Source organism: Salvelinus sp. IW2-2015, linkage group LG1, assembly GCF_002910315.2.
Source record: "Salvelinus sp. IW2-2015 linkage group LG1, ASM291031v2, whole genome shotgun sequence".
NCBI classification, from domain to species: Eukaryota; Metazoa; Chordata; class Actinopteri; order Salmoniformes; family Salmonidae; genus Salvelinus; species Salvelinus sp. IW2-2015.
The window spans coordinates 858875-880406 of NC_036838.1; the positions used below are offsets into that span (position 1 = coordinate 858875).

Sequence of the window (21532 nt, forward strand, 5' to 3'; positions counted from 1 at the left end):
GTGGGAGAACAAGTATTCTGATACACTGCCGATTTTGCCGATTTTCCTACTTACAAAGCATGTAGAGGTCTGTAATTTTGTGTCATAGGTACACTTCAACGTGAGAGACGGAATCTAAAACAAAAATCCCAAAAATCACATGTATGATTTTAAGTAAAATTAATTAGCATTTTATTGCATGACATAAGTATTTGATACATCAGAAAGCAGAACTTAATATTTGGTACAGAATCCTTTGTTTGCAATTACAGAGATCATACGTTTCCTGTAGTTCTTGACCAGGTTTGCACACACTGCAGCAGGGATTTTGGCCCACTCCTCCATACAGACCTTCTCCAGATCCTTCAGGTTTCGGGGCTGTCGCTGGGCAATACGGACTTTCAGCTCCCTCCAAAATTTTCTATTGGGTTCAGGTCTGGAGACTGGCTAGGCCACTCCAGGACCTTGAGATACATCTTACGGAGCCACTCCTTAGTTGCCCTGACTGTGTGTTTCGCGGCGTCTGTCATGCTGGAAGACCCAGCCACGACCCCATCATCAATGCTCTTACTGAGGAGGAGGTTGTTGGCTAAGATCTCGCAATACATGGCCCATCCATCTCCCCTCAATACGGTGCATGTTCCTGTCCCTTTGCAGAAAAGCATCCCCAAAGAATGATGTTCCACCTCCATGCTTCACGGTTGGGATGTGTTCTTGCGGGTGTACTCATCCTTCTTCTTCCTCCAAACACGGCGAGGTGAGTTTAGACCAAAAAAGCTCTATTTTTGAATCATCAGACCACATACCTCTCCCATTCCTCCTCTGGATCATCCAGATGGTCATTGGCAAACTTCAGAACGGGCCTGACATGCGCCTGCTTGAGCAGGGGACCTTGTGTGCGCTGCAGGATTTTAATCCATTACGGCGTAGTGTGTACTAATGGTTTTCTTTGAGACTGTGGTCCCAGCTCTTCTCAGGTCATGACCAGGTCCTGCCGTGTAGTTCTGGGCTTGATCCCTCACCTTCCTCATGATCATTGATGCCCCACGAGGTTGAAATCTTGCATGGAGCCCCAGACCAAGGGTGATTGACCGTCATCTTGAACTTCTTCCATTTCTAATAAGTTGTGCCAACAGTGTTCCTTCTCACCAAGCTGCTTGCCCCGATTGTCCTGTACCCATCCCAGCCTTGCAGGGCACAATTTTTATCCCTAATGTCCTTACACAGCTCTCTGGTCTTGGCCATTGTGGAGAGGTGTGAATCTTTTTGATGAGGTGTGACAGGTGTCTTTTTACAGGTAACGATTCAAAACAGGTGCAGTTAATAACAGGTATGAGATGGAGAACAGGAGGGCTTCTAAAAAAAACTAAACAGGTCTGTGAGAGCCGGAATTCTTACTGGTTGTAGGTGTCAAATACTTATGTCATGCAATAAAATGCAAATTAATTACTTAAAAATCATACAATGTGATTTTCTGGATTTTTGTAGATTCGTCTTTTCGATTCCGATTCCGATTTTTTTAGATTCCGGCTCTCACCAGTGAAGTGTACCTATTGATAAAAAAATTACAGACCTCTACATGCTTTGTAAGTAGGAAACCTGCAAAATACGGCCAGTGTATCAAACTACTTTCTCCCCACTGGACATAAGAGTGTCAAAACCCACAGAACCTACCATACAAAGCAAACCATTCTATTACACCGTAGCCTACTTGTAAACAGTATGTTTATGTTATCCTTACTTAACACCCATCCCGGATCCGGGAGCATCCTCATCAGTAAAAGCTGACTAGCATAGCCTAGCATAGCGCCACAAGTAAATAATAGCATAAAATATCATGAAATCACAAGTCCAATACAGCAAATGAAAGATAAACATCTTGTGAATCCAGCCACATTTCCGATTTTTAAATGTTTTACAGCGAAAACACAATATGTATTTCTATTAGCTAACCACAATAGCCAAAGACTCAACCGCATATTTCACCATGTTTCTACCGCATAGGTAGCTATCACAAAACCGACAAATATAGATATAATTAGTCACTAAACAAGAAACAACTCATCAGATGACAGTCTTATAACATGTTATACAATTAAATTTATGTTTTGTTCGAAAATGTGCTATTTGAGCTATAAATCATAGTTTTACATTGCAGCTACCATCAAAATATCACCAAAGCAGCCAGAATAATTACAGGAGCAACGTGAAATACCTAAATACTCATCATAAAACATTTATGAAAAAAATACATGGTGTACAGCAAATGAAAATAAACATCTTGTGAATCCAGCCATATTTCCGTTTTTTAAGTGTTTTACACGGAAAACACAATATAGCATTATATTAGCTTACCACAATAGCCAAACACACAACGCATTTATTCACCGCATAGATAGCATTCGCAAAAACCAGCAAAAGATATAAAATTAATCACTAACCTTGACCAACTTCATCAGATGACAGTCTATTAACATCAGGTTTATACAATACACTTATGTTTTGTTCGAAAATGTGATATTTAGAGCTGCAAACCGTGGTTATACATTGTGAATATGTAGCATCGATTCACCAGAATGTCCGGACGATTTTGGACACTCACCTAATCTGACCAAAGAACATCATAAACTTTACAATAAAATACTTGTTGTATGGCAAATGAAAGATACACTGGTTCTTAATGCAACCGCCGTGTTAATTTTAAAAAAACTTTACCATAACAAACAGCTTGTTTATGCGAGACAGCGCCCGCCAAAATGGCAGAGAATAGGAATCAACATTTTCCACAGAAATAATAATAACATCATAATTGTTCTTACTTTTGTTGAGCTTCCATCAGAATCTTGTACAAGGAGTCCTAGGTCCAGAATAAATCGTTGTTTGGTTTAGAATGTCCTTTTCTCCTGTCGAATTACAACCTTAGCTAGCCATGTGGCGCGAACATGTCCATCTTCTCTTGACGCAAAGAACGGAAAATTCCAAAAGTCCAATAAACGTTGAATAAACTGATAACAACTCGGTTGAAAAAAACGACTTGATGATGTTTTTCTATCCAATAGTAATAATAATATGCATATTGTACGATCTAGAATAGAGTACGAGGCAGTTTAATTTGGGCACGATTTTTTCCATAGTGAAAACAGCGCCCACCTATTGACAAGAAATTAAATTAAATTTTCTAAAATTGACCAAATTATATTGCCCACACATTGATGTCAGACATGTACCTACACCAATGCACTGTTGCTCTTGACTGGGATGAATGCAGGGGCAGATTTCAGAAGTAGGCCAAGACACCCTCTTTGTGACGGATGACTGACATACGTGATGTATGTGTACATGATAGGCCTATCTGGCTTATGTGATTATGATGGTCATAATGCTTCTTGACTGTCATAAAGTGCATTTTCTTAGTCCAAGTAGAGTAACACAGGATGGTCATAATGCTTCTTGACAGTGTCATAAAGTGTATTTTCTTAGTCCAAGTAGAGTAACACAGGATGTGTAATGTGTATTTTCCATAAGTTATTCAAAATATGAGGATAAAAATACATGATAGTAAAGAATTCAGTACAACAACAACATCAAAGGATTTAACTCTAAATGTTTCATTTATTTTTTCCCTGCCAAGAAGCTTCCTTTCTCCATTTATCCACTGGGCTTCCCTTCCTGCTTCTCCTCTTCCAACATATGAGGCTCGCACTGCAGTTAACAGTTTGAATGTCTCCCCCTAGTGGTAGCGCTACATATACATCTAATGTTGTGAACAAACAAACTTTGATTCCAAAATCTGGAAAATTTTTGTTGTTGTAAGGGTAATAATATAAGCCAGATAGGCCTATTACATACATAACCACCAGTCATAAGTTCCAAAGAGGGTGTTTTGTCCTTCTCCTGCATCAGCCCAGGCAAATCAGCGACAGAGCATTGGGCTAGGCACATGTCTGACATCAATGTGTGCACAATTACAATGGTAATAAAATGGACAATTTAAGAAATGTTATATAAATACTATTTACAAGTAGAAGGATTGGTCTGCCTTGTGTGTAGTTTTTGTGCGCTTAACACTCTACATAGATGTATAACCAGCCATAAAATACTCTAATATGTAATACAGTCAAATTTTTATTTCTTTTTACTATTTCTACATTGTAGAATAATAGTGAAGACATCAAAACTATGAAATAGCACATATGGAATCATGTGTAACCAACAAATGGAGATTTTTCAAAGTACGCCCCTTTTCTTGATGACAGGCTATCTTCTGTACACCACCCCTCCTGCACAAACAAAATGGATTGGCTCGAACGCATTAGGAAGGAAAGAAATTCCACAAATTAACTTTTAACAAGGCACACCTGTTAATTGAAATGCATTCCATGTGACTACCTCATGACGCTGGTTGAGAGATTGCCAAAAGTGTGCAAAGCTGTCATCAATGCAAAGGGTGGCTACTTTGAAGCATCTAAAATCTAAAATATACTTTGATTTGTTTAACACTTTTTTGGTTACTACATGATTCCATATGTGTYATTTCATAGTGTTGATGTCTTCACTATTGTTCTACAATGAAAAACCCTTGAATGAGTAGGTGTGTCCAAACATTTGACTGGTACTGTGTGTCACAACACGTCTAAATATATCTGTCATAACAGTGCTATGACAATGTTATGACAGGTTATGTCGACTGTTATGACATATGGTTAAAAGTGCGTCAGAACGTGTTATGATGCTAGGTGTCAAATAAAGTGTTACCAAAAAAAGAARGTAGTATTTATGCTGACTTGTCATCAATTGGTTTGGTGACATATTGTAGCATTGTTTACATGGAGGTTGTATTGGTTATTAACACATGTTGGTCAAGCCCAAATCTTTTTCATTGTCACCTCCCTCTCCTTTGATTTCAAACTTGTTAATAATGTATATMATCTGAGGGYAGTAATTTGGACTGTAGACTAAGAATACCATACAAGTATGAACATATTGCAACAGTATTGTTCATTGTCAACAGGTGTCAGACTTTCCAGAGGATCAGCTATTGGTTGCAGTGTTTCCAGGTGTGCCAACGGCCGCTGAGCTCTTCCTGTTACCACACAAGAACCAATCAGAGGGCAGGAAAAAGAGCGAGGAGGAGCTAGAGCAGGTATGGGATAGTTRGATTGGACAATGACATTTTGAGTGTCATTGTAATTCTGTCATGGCATGTATGACAAATTGTTTCCAATCCTTCACGCCAATTCACACAATAGGACACATGCAGACATTCATTTTATATGCCTAGTCCGACAATTGATACAACTGAACCAATGTGTTGGGTGTCATGACGAAACAGCAAATACTATTTAATTATGCATTGTGTGCGAATTGAAAGAGCTGAAAAGTGTGAGAATTATTTGACTAAATGATGCTTCTTTCATCTCCTTCAACAGATCTCTGAGATACTTGCCAGCGCTCTGAACCAGAATCTGGTGGAGTTTGAGCTAAAGCCAGGAGCAAGAGTAATCGTTTACATCACACAGCTAACTTTGGGTAAGGAAAGAAGTTAGTATCAAGATAATTACATATATTAACTGTACGTACTTGCATGAGAAATCATTATTTTCTCTACATATTCTCCTGTTTTTCAGCTGTGTTTGTTTCTTTCTGTRATGTCGTAAATGCAATGTCATTTACTGGAGTTAACGTCTTCATATTTGTATAGCATAAACCAAACACATTTTTTTGTTCTGTATTTAATAACATGCGTTATATGTTTGTCACCATCTTGGGTGTATGAAGATTGGAGGAGGACGTGGGAGGAAAGGGAGAATGGATTTTATTTTAAGTGGAACTCCTTGAGACAATTGATATTTTATATCTACCATCAAGACGCCCGACATCTGTTCACTGTCTTTAACAACCATCCCACCACAGAATTAGTGTTGCGCTGACTATAATTATGTTGGTTATTTAGCCCTTAAGAAATGGACAAAAAAAGATATGTTTGGTTCACAATGCATGCAAATATCGTAATTGCCTAAATATAATCAACAACATTACACCAGTTTGAGTGTTGGCTCAAAATGAGACAAACAAATAACTACTCTTGGCTGCAATTAAAATGCTTTACCAGCATCCACCCAAAAACAACACAAAATCTCMTCCACAAYGGAAAAAGATTCTCMGTTGAGAGTATTGAATGGATACAGAGCAGTAGTCCAGCCTTCTACTACAGTATATACTCATACAACACCACACTTACTACAGCAGCTGGGTCCACATGGAAGAGTTAAGGGTTAAAGTTGGAAGTGCCCTTAAGGAAAGTCCACATGATTTCACATGTGGAAAATCACATAATTTCACATAAAATGTAACTTTTTGGAACTCTTCACGTTTTTTTTTCTGTAGGGTGGAGTGGGTTGGAGAGAGGATTGCCAGGTTTGACAGGTCTAATAGTACATATTTTGAAGGTTCTATTAGCCACATAATCCCAGTGAGAACACGTAGCCTTGAGCTGGCAGTCTGTGGCTTAAAGGACTAGGTATTCACAAGCAGGTCTGCGGTGCTGGACCGTAAAATGTGTTGTGTGTGTGTGTCAAGGGTGTGTAATACCACAGAGAGGTGTTAAATAGTATAATCAGCACCACATACTTCCAGTTATTTACACAGTAAGTGATGCTGTGTTGCACTTCATTTGTGACAGTTGTCATTGTAAAAGGCTTGTTTTAACCATAATTTAGCATTTTACATCTGAATATAAAATGCTGCATGCTTGTTTAAAGCCAATGCCTTTTAGTTGGAGAAAAGGCAACCGTTGAGAAATAGTAATTACACGCAATCACAGCCTTTTAAATTTGGGATATTAAAAATGCACTATCATWGCCTTGGATCGACCCATAATACAAAGCCGGATTTATTTACTTGAATCAACAAATTGATTCAAGTAAAGCATATTCATTGACTGTATGTAGCCCTACTGTAGCGGACTATTTTGATGCAAAAGATATATCTCAACTGTACTCCATGGTTGTTATTAGTGATACAAYACTATACAGTATAKGATCAATATTGGCAATGAAGCAAGTAAATCTCCAAGGCATTCCCAGATTAGCCTTTATTGTGTTGSTCTGTTCTTGTTATGTTTAAYGTTYRTCTTCCTCTACYYTCTGTTACAGCACCCTTGGTGGATTCCAKCCCGAGACACAGCAGTTCAGCCATGCTGATGCTCCTATCAATAGTATTCCTGGGTTTAGCAGTGTTTCTCATCTACAAATTCAAGAGGTATGTACAGTACTTTATGATTATATCTTTGAACACTATATGGCAGCACTGCTTGAATAACCTGCTATCATCATTAATAATGCATAGATCGGTAGGGCCGGCATCAACCAACAATGAACTAAAGACGTTCCTTTGAAGTAACTTTTCAAATGTCCTTTATACTGTAGATGTAGTGAACAGATTTAGAGTGATTTGGATGCATGAGGCACGTGTGTGAATCAGTGATGTTGTGTTAAGAAAACTATCATTAAATTGCTTAATATGCTGTTGCCATACTTTGGCTGTTAGTAGCTGAATTATTAAAAAGATTTTTATCTAAAAGTCTGCTGAAAACGCATCAATTATGGATATGGAAATTCCCGCATGAATCTAAAGAAGAAACAGATTTATTGAAATGTCAAGCAAAACAATTAAGTAACACAATTACTTGTAATTGAAGAAACAGATTTATTGAAATGTCAAGCAAAACAATTAAGTAACACAATTACTTGTAATTAGATTATGCAAAATGTATAATGCATCAGGATTACAGTCTTATATCACTACATTGATGTCATATGGGGATTTAYTGATGTATAGATTAATATTTTCTTAGTTAGATATCTAGTGGCTTCATGATAATAGGGGGATTAATATAGTTTTGTCAACATACCAACTCTGAACAAAAAGTTAATATACATCTTTGAGAAATGCTGCCAATGGGAYGGACCATCATTGAATAGTCATTCCCTATTGTAACATGGCTGTTGTCTGTCTACATTTAACAATCTGCAGAAAAATCCCCTGGATGAACATATACGCGGAGGTGAACCAGGAGAAAGAGCAGGAGATGATCGGTTCGGTCAGCCAGAGCGACAGCACGCCTAAGACCACCCTCAGTGAGTTCTCTACGCCCAAAGAAGTCATGGAGAAGGAGATGGACGCCAGAGTTAAACGTAAGATACATACATAGACCGATACATCATTTTTGAATAGCAAATTGCTAATTTGGTGACTATGAACTTCCAACAATATTACACATACAGTACTTTGTCCAAATTCATTTTATTGGACTAAAACCCATATGGGTCATATCTCCATGAATAACAATGTTGACTTTTGACCTGCAGTGTATACACTACATTGTGTTATAAAGTCTACATTGTTTCTTTACATGAAATCAACTGGTAGGAAAAAGGAGGAGTAGTGTATCTTCAGAACAAAACAAGGAACAAACAAACCAATGGGTCAGCCACTAATGTCCCACACATGAAACAACAGCTTAAKAGCTTTTGATAAGACATTGTAATGAAACCCCAGTAATTAACAGGCAGTATCACTGTCAAGGTAGGTATTTGTTTCACAGACACCAAAGCCTCTAATACCAGTGGACTAACACACGTTGTTCTTATGTTGAATTCTTTCTCTCTACCCCAGGGCGAATTGGAAATGCCTGCGAGAGCACAAGGGAGATTCCTAACTGTACTAGCGTGTAAAGCCAGGGAAGGAATGCAACAAATGTGTACAGACTTAAAGTATTGCCATTTTGAGGGTTCGCTCTATTCTGGTTTCTTTTGTAATTTCTCAAACACAACCCCAATGTTAATAGTTTTCTAAGGACCTCATTTATACTGAAGTGCATGGGTGTCTTGTTTGATAGCATCTATGCTGCAAATTTGAAATCAATCCACTAAATAAGACACGTTTTAATAACAAGTATAAGCTACATAGGCCTACTGTAACACAATTTGGATTATAAAGAAAGGTTTAATTTTCAGTCCGTAATTGTCTTATTTCATGGACTTTTCTCAAAGCCTTTATCAAAACCTATGAAGAGAGTTATGTACATTTCTTAACGTTTTAGTTTTCATGAGGTCTAASAGTTTTTGTCTGTATGAGCCATCATGTCTAGGTCTCCGATCTAACAGGGAATATTATTGAAATTGTACCATATTATCTTTAGATATCCGTTATCGCTCTGTATATAATATATGTATATTTACTTTNAATCTGCAGAAAAATCCCCTGGATGAACATATACGCGGAGGTGAACCAGGAGAAAGAGCAGGAGATGATCGGTTCGGTCAGCCAGAGCGACAGCACGCCTAAGACCACCCTCAGTGAGTTCTCTACGCCCAAAGAAGTCATGGAGAAGGAGATGGACGCCAGAGTTAAACGTAAGATACATACATAGACCGATACATCATTTTTGAATAGCAAATTGCTAATTTGGTGACTATGAACTTCCAACAATATTACACATACAGTACTTTGTCCAAATTCATTTTATTGGACTAAAACCCATATGGGTCATATCTCCATGAATAACAATGTTGACTTTTGACCTGCAGTGTATACACTACATTGTGTTATAAAGTCTACATTGTTTCTTTACATGAAATCAACTGGTAGGAAAAAGGAGGAGTAGTGTATCTTCAGAACAAAACAAGGAACAAACAAACCAATGGGTCAGCCACTAATGTCCCACACATGAAACAACAGCTTAAKAGCTTTTGATAAGACATTGTAATGAAACCCCAGTAATTAACAGGCAGTATCACTGTCAAGGTAGGTATTTGTTTCACAGACACCAAAGCCTCTAATACCAGTGGACTAACACACGTTGTTCTTATGTTGAATTCTTTCTCTCTACCCCAGGGCRAATTGGAAATGCCTGCGAGAGCACAAGGGAGATTCCTAACTGTACTAGCGTGTAAAGCCAGGGAAGGAATGCAACAAATGTGTACAGACTTAAAGTATTGCCATTTTGAGGGTTCCCTCTTATTTGGTTTCTTTTGTAATTTCTCAAACACAACCCCAATGTTAATAGTTTTCTAAGGACCTCATTTATACTGAAGTGCATGGGTGTCTTGTTTGATAGCATCTATGCTGCAAATTTGAAATCAATCCACTAAATAAGACACGTTTTAATAACAAGTATAAGCTACATAGGCCTACTGTAACACAATTTGGATTATAAAGAAAGGTTTAATTTTCAGTCCGTAATTGTCTTATTTCATGGACTTTTCTCAAAGCCTTTATCAAAACCTATGAAGAGAGTTATGTACATTTCTTAACGTTTTAGTTTTCATGAGGTCTAASAGTTTTTGTCTGTATGAGCCATCATGTCTAGGTCTCCGATCTAACAGGGAATATTATTGAAATTGTACCATATTATCTTTAGATATCCGTTATCGCTCTGTATATAATATATGTATATTTACTTTYCACAYGCTTGTAGTAAAAGTACAATGCCGAACACAGGAGATCTAGTCATGRCCTGTTATCAGTTCTTAAAAGTGTGTTAAAAAGCAAGATGTTACTGATAGAAAGAGTCCAACTTTGTTTTTAATGAGGTCCTTGACTTGTGCATGTTATTATTAAGGACGAGATGTATGTGTTGTAGATAAGCAAGTGTTGTAAATAGTTATTTTCTATTAATTAAAAGAGCTCAGTCATTTTTAAATACAGTATATATACAGACTCGCATATTCTTCATTTAGTTAATTTATGGCTATACAATGTATCTGTCTTGTACAAAGGGTTTAACTGTTRAGATGGACATAATTTTCTAAATAWYAAACCAGGAAAACGCAACGCCACCCCTGCTTGAAATGAACTAAAACACATAATTGGTGGTCATTTTTACCTGCATCTCAACTGTTAAACTCTTTGTAACAGAYGACATAAACATCATGGGATTATTTCTATTGTTTGCCCTTTGAAAGTAACGAGAAAAGTGGAATCAACCATTTATGATCCATGGATATAATTTGTGTCTGACTCATCAAGATGATCCCACATTGTTGTGCATGTCAGTTGTTACTCCTGATGAGTATATTGTATAAGGCCCATCAGCGTGACAAGGACAAGTAGCTTCGGGGTATTTTGCAGTGATATATTTGATCATGTCCTTTGCTGGAATCTATTCATAGAGTGTTCTGTCTCTGTAAAGCATATCAACTCTCATAGAGTTTCATGGTAATCTCCTCAAACATTATCTCTCAAACAATATTTCCATACAAGAAGGGAACAGAACARCTTTGTGTTGACTTTCCACTCATCTGATGAGGTGKCTAGAGTAAAAACTACACAAGACAATGATTTTAAACCACCATCTCATCCATATGAGTCTTATCAAATCATCCYACTATCAACACATTTCATCAGCTTCATTTAGAAGTTAGAAACCAACTGTTGAGTCAAGTTCCACCACTTGAATTCCCTACTGTAATGAAATACTGTACACACAATAGTGTRCATGCTAGCAAGTAGCTAGGTTCCTCCACTACACTGCTGTGCAATGCAGTCCTCTGAAAGCTGTCACTAGCAGGAGTAGCAGGAGATCCAGTCACGCACAGGTCCCTGGCAGCAGGTGTAGCCAGTCTGGCGGTAAGCGGAGATRGGTGGATGATTAAGCACCGAATTCACCATGCCGAGCTATCCCACAATGCCGTGCCTGGAGTCGGCACGTGATGACACAGGAAAGTGAGATGAGAGAAGGGCGGGAATGTTTAGAGAATGTTGCACAAGGAAAGTGATTCCCATGATCGTGTTTATAAGTGTGTTCAGTAGTAAAGGAAAGAGGCGGAGCTTCTGTATCTATAGTCCCTTGTTACATTGTAACAAGCGTGGTGTTACATTCTAATAAGAGTGTTATAGCAGTTGTCATAGCAAACTGTTGCTGTAGCGACATGCTAACGTTGTTTTGATTTATCAAACTCCATCTACAGAGGCATTCTTCCTGACAGGACATAACAATGCAACACATTGTTTTGTTGTACGTACGATAATTGCATCATCCTCACTCATCTGAYTGTCCCTATTTTGTTTGTTGTTGACAACTCATTTTAATGTTCTCAATGTCACGTCGGCTTTGTTCAAATACTTATTAAAAAGAAACATGATTAACGTCGTGACAGATAACGGGAACATTGAAGTGTTTTTTTCTTTGTGTCATCTCTGCCACCACCAGTTCCTAAGGTGACTCCTCCAGTTCCTCCACTGGCAGACAAAGATGAACTAGCTGAGCTAAAAGGTCACTCAGAGTTCATCCACATGTATAATYCCTTTTATTTCTCCTGAATTTCTTCGGAAAGACTTTCCTTTGACACGTAAGGCCATTAGAACGGTGGATTACAACCATTCATCCCATGAGCCTCGAAGCTCCTTTTACCCTATGAGCGGGAAACATGCGTTGGCATTTTAGCCTTGGTCGTTGATCATTCAACAGTGCTCAGTTCTTCAGACATCCCTCAGAGGCAAGACCTGTTTATATTTGTCTGTACTGCTGCAGGTTTTGTAGGGAAAGTAGTTGGGTTGTGTTACATTTGTTACAGTTTGTGTGGTTATTTATTGGTGTAGATATTTTATCCTTCAACGTTCGTTTGAACAGTTTTCTCTTGTGTTCGTTGCTTTACATCAGATTCTATTGAGCTGGTTTGATAATTTTTTGGTGCAAATGTTGAATAAGATGATCTGTGAAATCTGAAAGGGAAACAAGATTGTGGGAAAGGGAAATTAAGAAATCTTAGTGTACATAGACGCATTAATGAGGTCAGTGGAATTTGTCTACATTTAGGCTATTGTTTCTATGTGTATTTCACACTATGTTGAGGTAAAAACCGRAGTATAATGCTTGTATGGATGTCATCGTGACCAATCAACGGCATTACAGTTAAAAACGACTTTGACTACCGCCACAGAGTTCTGTATGCTAGCTATGCTACCAGCTTATACGGACAGGAGTTAGCATTTAGCAGTCACTTCTTCAAACCTGAAAAGGGAAAACTTCTAAAATGTTATGCAGCCCAAACAGCAAAACATACGCAAATCACACTTTAGTAACCACTTAGTGGGCCTGTTACAGTATATCAATCATGATGGATTTGACAACTCTCTACTTTGTTAGATCAGATTTGTTGAATGTGCGCTAATCCCCACGGTCTGTGTTCCAGTGACCTCTGTACCACATGTATTATGGTTCTAAGGGCAGACCATTGTAATACTCTTCATTGCACAAATGCATGCATCATCAGTACTGTTCTGTTTCATCTTTATTTCAATATTTCTACTGTTAAGAAACTGTCATTTTGAAATTGTTTCAAATAAATGTATTTTTCTACATCAAAGCACTTCTCTCTGTGTAATGGAATTCTTTAAACTCTGAGAARGGTAATAGGAGGTGATCTGCACTGCATAATAAACTGACTTTCTTATTGCTATATCCCACACATTACTGTGTGTGTTAGTGTGTGTGTGTCTGCATGTGTATTTCGATCCTCTGTTTCTCTCACTCTCTCACTCTCTCTCTCTCTTTCACGCACTTGCTGTCTCGACCTCTGAACGCTCGGCTATGAAAAGCCAACTGACATTTAGTTCTAAGGTGCTGAGCGGTTGCAACCTCTATAACCACTGTTATATTATTTGACCCTGCTGGTCATCTATGAACACTTGGACAGCTTGAAGAATGATCTAGCCTTTATGTCTATGTACTCTTATAATCTCCAACCGGCACAGCCGGAGGAGGAGCCACCCCTCAGAGCCTAGTTCCTCTCTAGGTTCCTTCCTAGGTTCCTGCCTTTCTAGGGAGTTTTCATGCCACTGTGGTTCCACATCTGTATTGTTTTGCTCTTTGGGGGTTTTAGGCTGGCTATCTGTCTAAGCACATAGTGACAACTGCTGATGTAAAAAGAGATTATTAAAATAAATGTGATTGATTGATGCGTGTTAAAATGATGTTATGCAGGTCATTCCTTTTTCATTACAGTTGTCCAAGTGTCACAGTGCTAAAACAGTGTAGAGAAAAATACAGTTTTGGGGAAAACCAGTGTTGAAAAAAACATTGTCAACAGTGTTGTGAAAAAAAGTGTTTAAAAAGCCAAACTTCAGCACATACCTTTACTCAAAGTCTAACAACTCCAGTTTCTCCTAGTTCATCAGCACTGAAGTCGTTAAGGAGCCAGCAAACCGCATCACTGTACACTGTCTGACAAACCTTGATACATTACACCTGCTTCAGCCAGCTACAGAAGCTACAGCCAGGAGCTGAAGTGTACACAATGCTCTCCCTAGCACCAACACTGCAGATCAGAATCAGCCACTTATTTACACTGCTGCAGGCATTTAGAAAATGTACTGCTGTATTCCTGTCTGTCACAATGTTACTGTGTGGAAAATGCATTATCTAAAGCTATTAGGTGGATATGTATGTGTGTCTCTAGTGATGGGCATGCCATTAGCAAATAGCAGCTACAACAGTGGATGTAAAATACTTATGGTAAATGCAAAGGCTGCAAGACAAAGGGCGAGCATGAATATTGTTAATATGATTCATGTGATAGTTTGTGATTTGCTGTCACTGACACTTGTTCAGAAATTATAAAAGCAGTTTTGTGTATTACAAGTTAATCTTACGATACTGCAGTCATGTTATACAGTAAGTCCCTGTTAAAGCTACTGTATCTTGTTACTGTAGATACTGTACTGTATCTCATTATTGTAGATACTATACTGTATCTTGTTGTTGTAGATACTATAATSTATCTTGTTACTGTAGATAGTATACTGTAACTTGCTATTGTAGATACTATACTGTGTCTTATTACTGTAGATACTATACTGTATTTTGTTGTCGTAGATACTATACTGTATCTCATTATTGTAGATACTATACTGTATCTTGTTGTTGTAGATACTATACTGTATCTTGTTACTGTAAATAGTATACTGTATCTTGCTATTGTAGATACTATACTGTGTSTTATTACTGTAGATACTATACTGTATGTTGTTATTGTRRATACTATAGTGTATCTTGTTTTTTTAGAAAATATATATTTCTTTGGAATATTTTCCCAATTTCCTCTATGGTAGCGAGGTCACTGAGTGTCTCCTTCCTGAACCCAAACAGGTGAGAGGTATTCTTAAGAGGCACTGGTTTAATTATCACCACGGCGTCAGGATGACTTCACRGTATTGTGGGATGCCACTTCCCCTTCTGATCTGTTCTACCGCCATTCTTTTGACACTGACAGGTAAATCGCCCATAATTTGTCGTCGGYGCCATGTGACACCTGCTACCACTCGAACATCAACAATGAGCGTTGTCTAAGAGGCCACGTTTTTTTTTTCATTATCCTTGAGCCGCCTGTAGACGGTAAGAGCGGACGAAGCGGTGAAGAATTGATTGGAGGCAGAATATTTGCACTTGATAAAATACCCTTGTCAAAAAAGATGGCAGCATTGTCATCTGCGAAGCCACCGTCCCCTCAAGGGATTGGGCCTTCACCAGACAATAAAAGTACTCTGTCACTTAATGGCGAATAAAGACTCTCCTTCGATTACAGTTCATTTCACTTTCGCAGTTTTCTGTCGTAGTTGGCAGATGGACCGCTGGACGGCAAAGCCTGGCATAAACAAGGGCCATTTGTCTTGACTCGTGAGGGGAAAGCCTTCAGAGCAGCCTCATTATACCTAGGGTTAGATTAATATTGGGGCCTTTCTTCCTCTTTCACCTTGGGACCCATCACAATGTCTTACAGGTCTCTTAGGCTGCGTTTACACAGGCAGCCCAATTCTGATATTTTTCCCACTAATTGGTCTTTTGACCAATCAGATCAGCTCTAAAAAAGATCTTGGAATGTGAAAGATCTGATGTGATTGATCAAAAGACCAATTAGTGGACAAAAGATCAGAATTGGGCTACCTGTGTAAACACAGCCTAAGAACCCCAAATGCATACTCTAAGATTGGTGAGGGTTGCTGATAGACATGTGGTTGGGTAATAGAAAGCTTGGTTCTAGGCTAAAGTGTATTTACACACACATTTTAATGTGAGCTGGGCTCCACGCATTTGCAGAGCTCCCACACGTAGGATAACACTGAGATTGGTTAGGATGGCACTCCTGTGAAGAGGTGGTTTGATCATAAGGATGTACATTTTGTCAAGACCGCCCAGGTCACGAGACCGTGTTTTATGGTGCTTAAGGATAGTTGATCGTGAGTAAACATAATTACATTTTCAACAGCTAGTTTTTCTGTAATAAATTATTTTATGATTACTCCATGTCTCCCACATGTTGTTTATCACATCAACATGTGAACAAAAAATGACTTGAGTTTCAGTGTAATCACTCAAACATTGACTTATGGTGCCGGAAGAAATGGCAGCAGATATACGGGCGCACAACCAATTGTGCTATTATGTGKKKTTTTTTTGCGTTATTTGTAACTTATTTTATACATAATATTTCTGCAACGATATCTTACGGCAAAAAAAAGAGCTTCTGGATATCAGGACAGCGATCACTCACCTCGGATTMGAAAAATATTTTTTCTTCAACAACCAAGACGCACAGGACATTCTCCAAACACCCAACAGGGCCAACATCCCCGTTATTTGCAAGACGAAGAAACGCAGGTACAGGGGACACAGAGCGGGATGCCTCGTGAGGACCCGCAGAAGGCGAGTGGGAAAGCTGCCGTTACCGTCAATTTTACTCGCCAACGTGCAATCATTGGACAATAAATTAGACGAGGTATGATCACGAATATCCTACCAGGGGGACATCAAAAACTGTAATATCCTATGTTTAACGGAATAGTGGCTAAATGACGACATGCATATTCCGCTAGCGGGATATCCTCTGCACAGGCAATATAGAACAGCACACTCCGGTAAGACGAGGGGAGGCGGTCTGTGCATATTTGTAAACAACAGCTGGTGCACGAAATCTAAGGAAGTCTMTAGATTTTGCTGGCCTGAAGTAGTCTATTGTGATAAATTGCAGGCCACACTACTTGMCTAGRGAGTTTTCAGCTATACTTTTCGTCGCTGTTAATTTACCACCACAAATAGATGCTGGCACTAAGACTGCACTCAGTCAGCTGTATAAGGAAATAAGCAAACAGGAAACCACTCACCCAGAGGCGGTGCTCCTAGTGGCCGGAGACTTTAATGCAGGGAAACTTAAATCAGGCTCTAACCAAATAGTGCAAAAAAGGTTTTTTATTAGGTGAACAAAGTAAGTAAAGAATAAAAACAACAGTAAAAAGACAAGGCTATAACAGAAGCGAGTCTATAAAGGTAGCGAGGCTACATAAGACCCGGTTAGTCAGGCTGATTGAGGTAGTATGTACATGTAAGATATGGTTAAAGCTGACTATGCATATAGATGAATAGAGGTAGCAGTAAGCAATAAAGAGGTGGTGGTGGTCTGGCGGGGCACAAAGCAGACTAGCACGGGTTAGCCTAATGTGCGGGAGCACTGGTTGGTGGCGGGCGCAATTGAGGTAGTATGTAACTATACTGTACACTCGAATGGTTATCCGTTAAAACGTGCACTCGGCGATACACCTGCATACAAAGTGTAAGCAGCCAGCGTAAAAGCCAGGTGGTGCCGGGTGGTGGGGCCGGCTCACAACTCGCAAATATTTGCGGTAGCCCTCTTGATTACCTGTTCAGCGCAGCCTTACTGGCTTCTTGGCGGGTAACAAACTGTGAAAGCCCATTTTGTCCTAGACTTCGGCACAACTCGGTCACCGCCTTGCCGATGCAGTAGTGAACAGCGAAACAAGTCTAAATATGACTGGGTGTGCTGGGGTCTTTGACAATTTTTTAGGGCCTTGCCTCTGGCACCGCCTTGGTTAGTGTAGGTGGTTCCCGTTCGGATTGGCAGGGCATGCTTTGCTCCTCAGTGATGTCTTAGCGGCATATCTGCAATACCCTGCCTGTAGTGCCTTGCAGTCGAGGTCGGAGCAATTGCGGTACCGAAAGTAGATGAATGCACACGTCAGGACTGCTCTCGCGAACTGTGCAGCTCGTCTCAAGGAAGCCTTTTGAGGCACTCCGTCACGCGACTCCATCGTAAAATCTTTTTAGTTTCCCTTGGGGGAAACGGTTTTGTTCGTGCCCTGTTCACGACTGTCTCCGGCTCGTGGTTGCGACAAATTCCTACGTTTGTTGGTCGGCCCCACCCCAACCGACGTCTGCAAAGCGTTTGCGAAAGGGGGCGGTGGCCGCGACGTACAGGCGCGCGGCGAGGGTGTGGAGAATAGGGGCGGTAACTCGGTGTCCTGGGTGTCCTGTGATTGGCCACAGATAGTGGTCACATTGGTCTTGGTTACGTTGAGGGAAAGGTTGTTATTCTGGCACAGGTCTCTGACCTCCTCCATAGGCTGTCTCGTTGTCACTGGTGTGTTGTCTGCAAACTTAATGATGGTGTTGGGTCGTGCCTGGCCATGCAGTCGTGGGTGAACAGCGAGTAAGGAGGGGACTGAGCACGCACTCCTGGGGGGTCTGTTGATCAGCGTGGCTACCTACCCTCCCCACCTGGGGGCGGCCCGTCAGGAAGTCCAGGAATCCAGTGTAGAGAAAGGTTTTTAGTCCAAGATCCTTGCTTAGTGATGAGCTTTGTGGGTACTATGGTGTTGAAACGCTTAGCTGTAGTCAATGAATAGCATTCTCACATATAGGTGTTCCTTTTGTCCAGGTGGGAAAGGGCAGTTGTTCGAGTGCAATAGTGATTGCATCATCTTGTATCTGTTTTAGCGTCAATGCAAATTGAGTGGGTCTAGGGTTTCTTGGGATAATGGGATAATGGTATTGATGTGAGACATTACCAGCCTTTCAAATCCTTCATGGCTACGGCCGTGAGTGCTACGGGTCTGTAGTCATTTAGGCAGCTTGCCTTTGTGTTCATGGGAACAGGGACTATGGTGGTCTGCTTGAAACATGTTGGTATTTCAGTTGGTCAGCACATGCCTGGAGCACACGTCCTGGTAATCCGTCTGGCCCCGCAGCCTTGTGTATGTTGACCTGTTTAAAGTTGTCGGCTACGGAGAGCATGATCACACAGTCGTCCGGAACAGCTAAATGCTCTCAATGCATGCCTCAGTGTTGCTTGCCTCGAAGTGCGCATTGAAGTGATTTAGCTCGTCTGGTAGGCTCGTGTCACTGGGCAGCTCGTGGCTGTGCTTCCCTTTGTAGTCTGTAATGGTTTGCATGCCCTGCCACATAAGACGAGCGTCGGAGCCGGTATAGTATGATTCAATCTTAGCCATGTATTGACGCTTTGCCTGTTTGATGGTTCGTCGGAGGGCATAGCTGGGTTTCTTATAAGCTTCCGGGTTAGAGTCCCGCACCTTGAAAGCGGCAAGCTCTGCCCTTTAGCTCAGTGCGAATGTTGCCTGTCTCCATGGCTTCTGGTTGGGTATGTACGTAAGTACTGTGGGGACGACGTCCTCAATGCACTTATTGATAAAGCCAGTGACTGATGTGGTGTGCTCCTCAATGCCATTGGAAGAATCCCAGAACATGTTCCAGCCTGTGATAGCAAAACAGTCCTGTAGTTTAGCATCTGCTTCATCTGACCACGTTTTATAGACCGAGTTACTGGTGCATCCTGCTTTAATTTTTGCTTGTAAGCAGTAATCAGGAGGATGAAGTTGTGTCGGATTTACCAAATGGAGGGCGAGGGAGAGCTTTGTACGCGTCTCTGTGTGTGGAGTATAGGTGATCTAGAATTTTTTCCCTCTGGTTGCACATTTAACATGTTGATAGATATTTGGTAGAACTGATTTAAGTTTCCCTGCATTAAAGTCTCCGGCCACTAGGAGCACCGCCTCTGGTGAGTGGTTTCCTGTTTGCTTATTTCCTTATACAGCTGACTGAGTGCAGTCTTAGTGCCAGCATCTATTTGTGGTGGTAAATTAACAGCGACGAAAAGTATAGCTGAAAACTCCTAGGCAAGTAGTGTGCCTGCAATTTATCACAATAGACTACTTCAGGCCAGCAAAATCTATAGCACTTCCTTAGATTCGTGCACCAGCTGTTGTTTACAAATATGCACAGACGCCTCCCCTCGTCTTACCGGAGTGTGCTGTTCTATATTGCCTGTGCAGAGGATATCCCGCTAGCTGAATATGCATGTCTCTATTTAGCCACTATTCCGTTAAACATAGGATATTACAGTTTTTGATGTCCCCTTGTTAGGATATTCATGATCGTACTCGTCTAATTTATTGTCCAATGATTGCACTTTGGCGAGTAAAATTGACGGTAACGGCAGCTTTCCCACTCGCCTTCTGCGGGTCCTCACGAGGCATCCCGCTCTGTGTCCCTGTACCTGCGTTTCTTCATCTTGCAAATAACGGGGATGTTGGCCCTGTTGGGTGTTTGGAGAATGTCCTGTGCGTCTTGGTTGTTGAAGAAAAAATATTTTTCGAATCCGAGGTGAGTGATCGTGTCCTGATATCCGAAGCTCTTTTTTTGCCGTAAGATATCGTTGCAGAAATATTATGTATAAAATAAGTTACAAATAACGCAAAAAAAACCCACATAATAGCACAATTGGTTGTGCGCCCGTATATCTGCTGCCATTTCTTCCGGCACCATAAGTCAATGTTTGAGTGATTACACTGAAACTCAAGTATTTTTTGTTTACATGTTGATGTGATAAACAACATGTGGGGACATGGAGTAATCATAAAATAATTTATTACAGAAAAACTAGCTGTTGAAAAATGAATTATGTTAACTCACGATCAACTATCCTAAGCACCATAAAACACGGTCTCGGGACCTGGGCGGTCTTGACAAAATGTACATCCTTATGATCAAACCACCTCTTCACAGGAGTGCCATCCTAACCAATTCAGTGTTATCCTACGTGTGGGAGCTCTGCAAATGCGTGGGAGCCCAGCTCACATTAAAATGTGTGTGTAAATACACTTTAGCCTAGAACCAAGTTTCTATTACCCAACCCACATGTCTATCAGCAACCCTCACCAATCGTTAGAGTATGCATTTGGGGTTCTTAGGCTGTGTTTACACAGGTAGCCCAATTCTGATCTTTTGTCCACTAATTGGTCTTTTGATCAATCACATCAGATCTTTTCACATCAGAATCTTTTTTAGAGCTGATCTATTGGTCAAAAGACAATTAGTGGGAAAATATCAGAATTGGGCTGCCTGTGTAAACGCAGCCTAAGACACCTGTAAGACATTGTGATGGGTCCCAAGGTGAAAGAGGAAGAAAGGCCCCAATATTAATCTAACCCTAGGTATAATGAGGCTGCTCTGAAGGCTTTCCCCTCACGAGTCAAGACAAATGGCCCTTGTTTATGCCAGGCTTTGCCGTCCAGCGGTCCATCTGCCAACTACGACAGAAACTGCGAAAGTGAATGAACTGTAATCGAAGGAGAGTCTTTATTCGCCATTAAGTGACAGAGTACTTTTATTGTCTGGTGAAGGCCCAATCCCTTGAGGGGACGGTGGCTTCGCAGATGACAATGCTGCCATCTTTTTTGACAA

At 40.3% G+C, this 21532-nt stretch overlaps 2 protein-coding genes and 1 long non-coding RNA gene across 3 annotated transcripts in view; all 3 read left to right on the forward strand.

The window, feature by feature from the left end:
• The window catches only part of LOC111975065 (VPS10 domain-containing receptor SorCS3-like), a 48013-nt gene extending 38798 nt beyond the window's left edge, over positions 1–9215 (forward strand). Inside the window, exons 13-17 of the mRNA XM_070446124.1 lie at positions 4991–5122; positions 5409–5508; positions 7134–7239; positions 8014–8174; positions 8656–9215. Coding sequence (XP_070302225.1) covers positions 4991–5122; positions 5409–5508; positions 7134–7239; positions 8014–8174; positions 8656–8714 — 558 coding nt within the window. The 3' untranslated portion in view covers positions 8715–9215. The remainder of the gene's footprint in view (positions 1–4990; positions 5123–5408; positions 5509–7133; positions 7240–8013; positions 8175–8655) is intronic.
• Positions 1–21532, forward strand: part of LOC139022646 (VPS10 domain-containing receptor SorCS1-like) — a 498675-nt gene that overhangs the window by 247533 nt on the left and 229610 nt on the right. The window lies entirely within an intron of this gene.
• LOC139029315 (uncharacterized) lies at positions 9249–13352 on the forward strand. The gene is made up of 2 exons (XR_011481630.1): positions 9249–9395; positions 9877–13352. It is a non-coding gene; the product is annotated as an uncharacterized lncRNA (long non-coding RNA).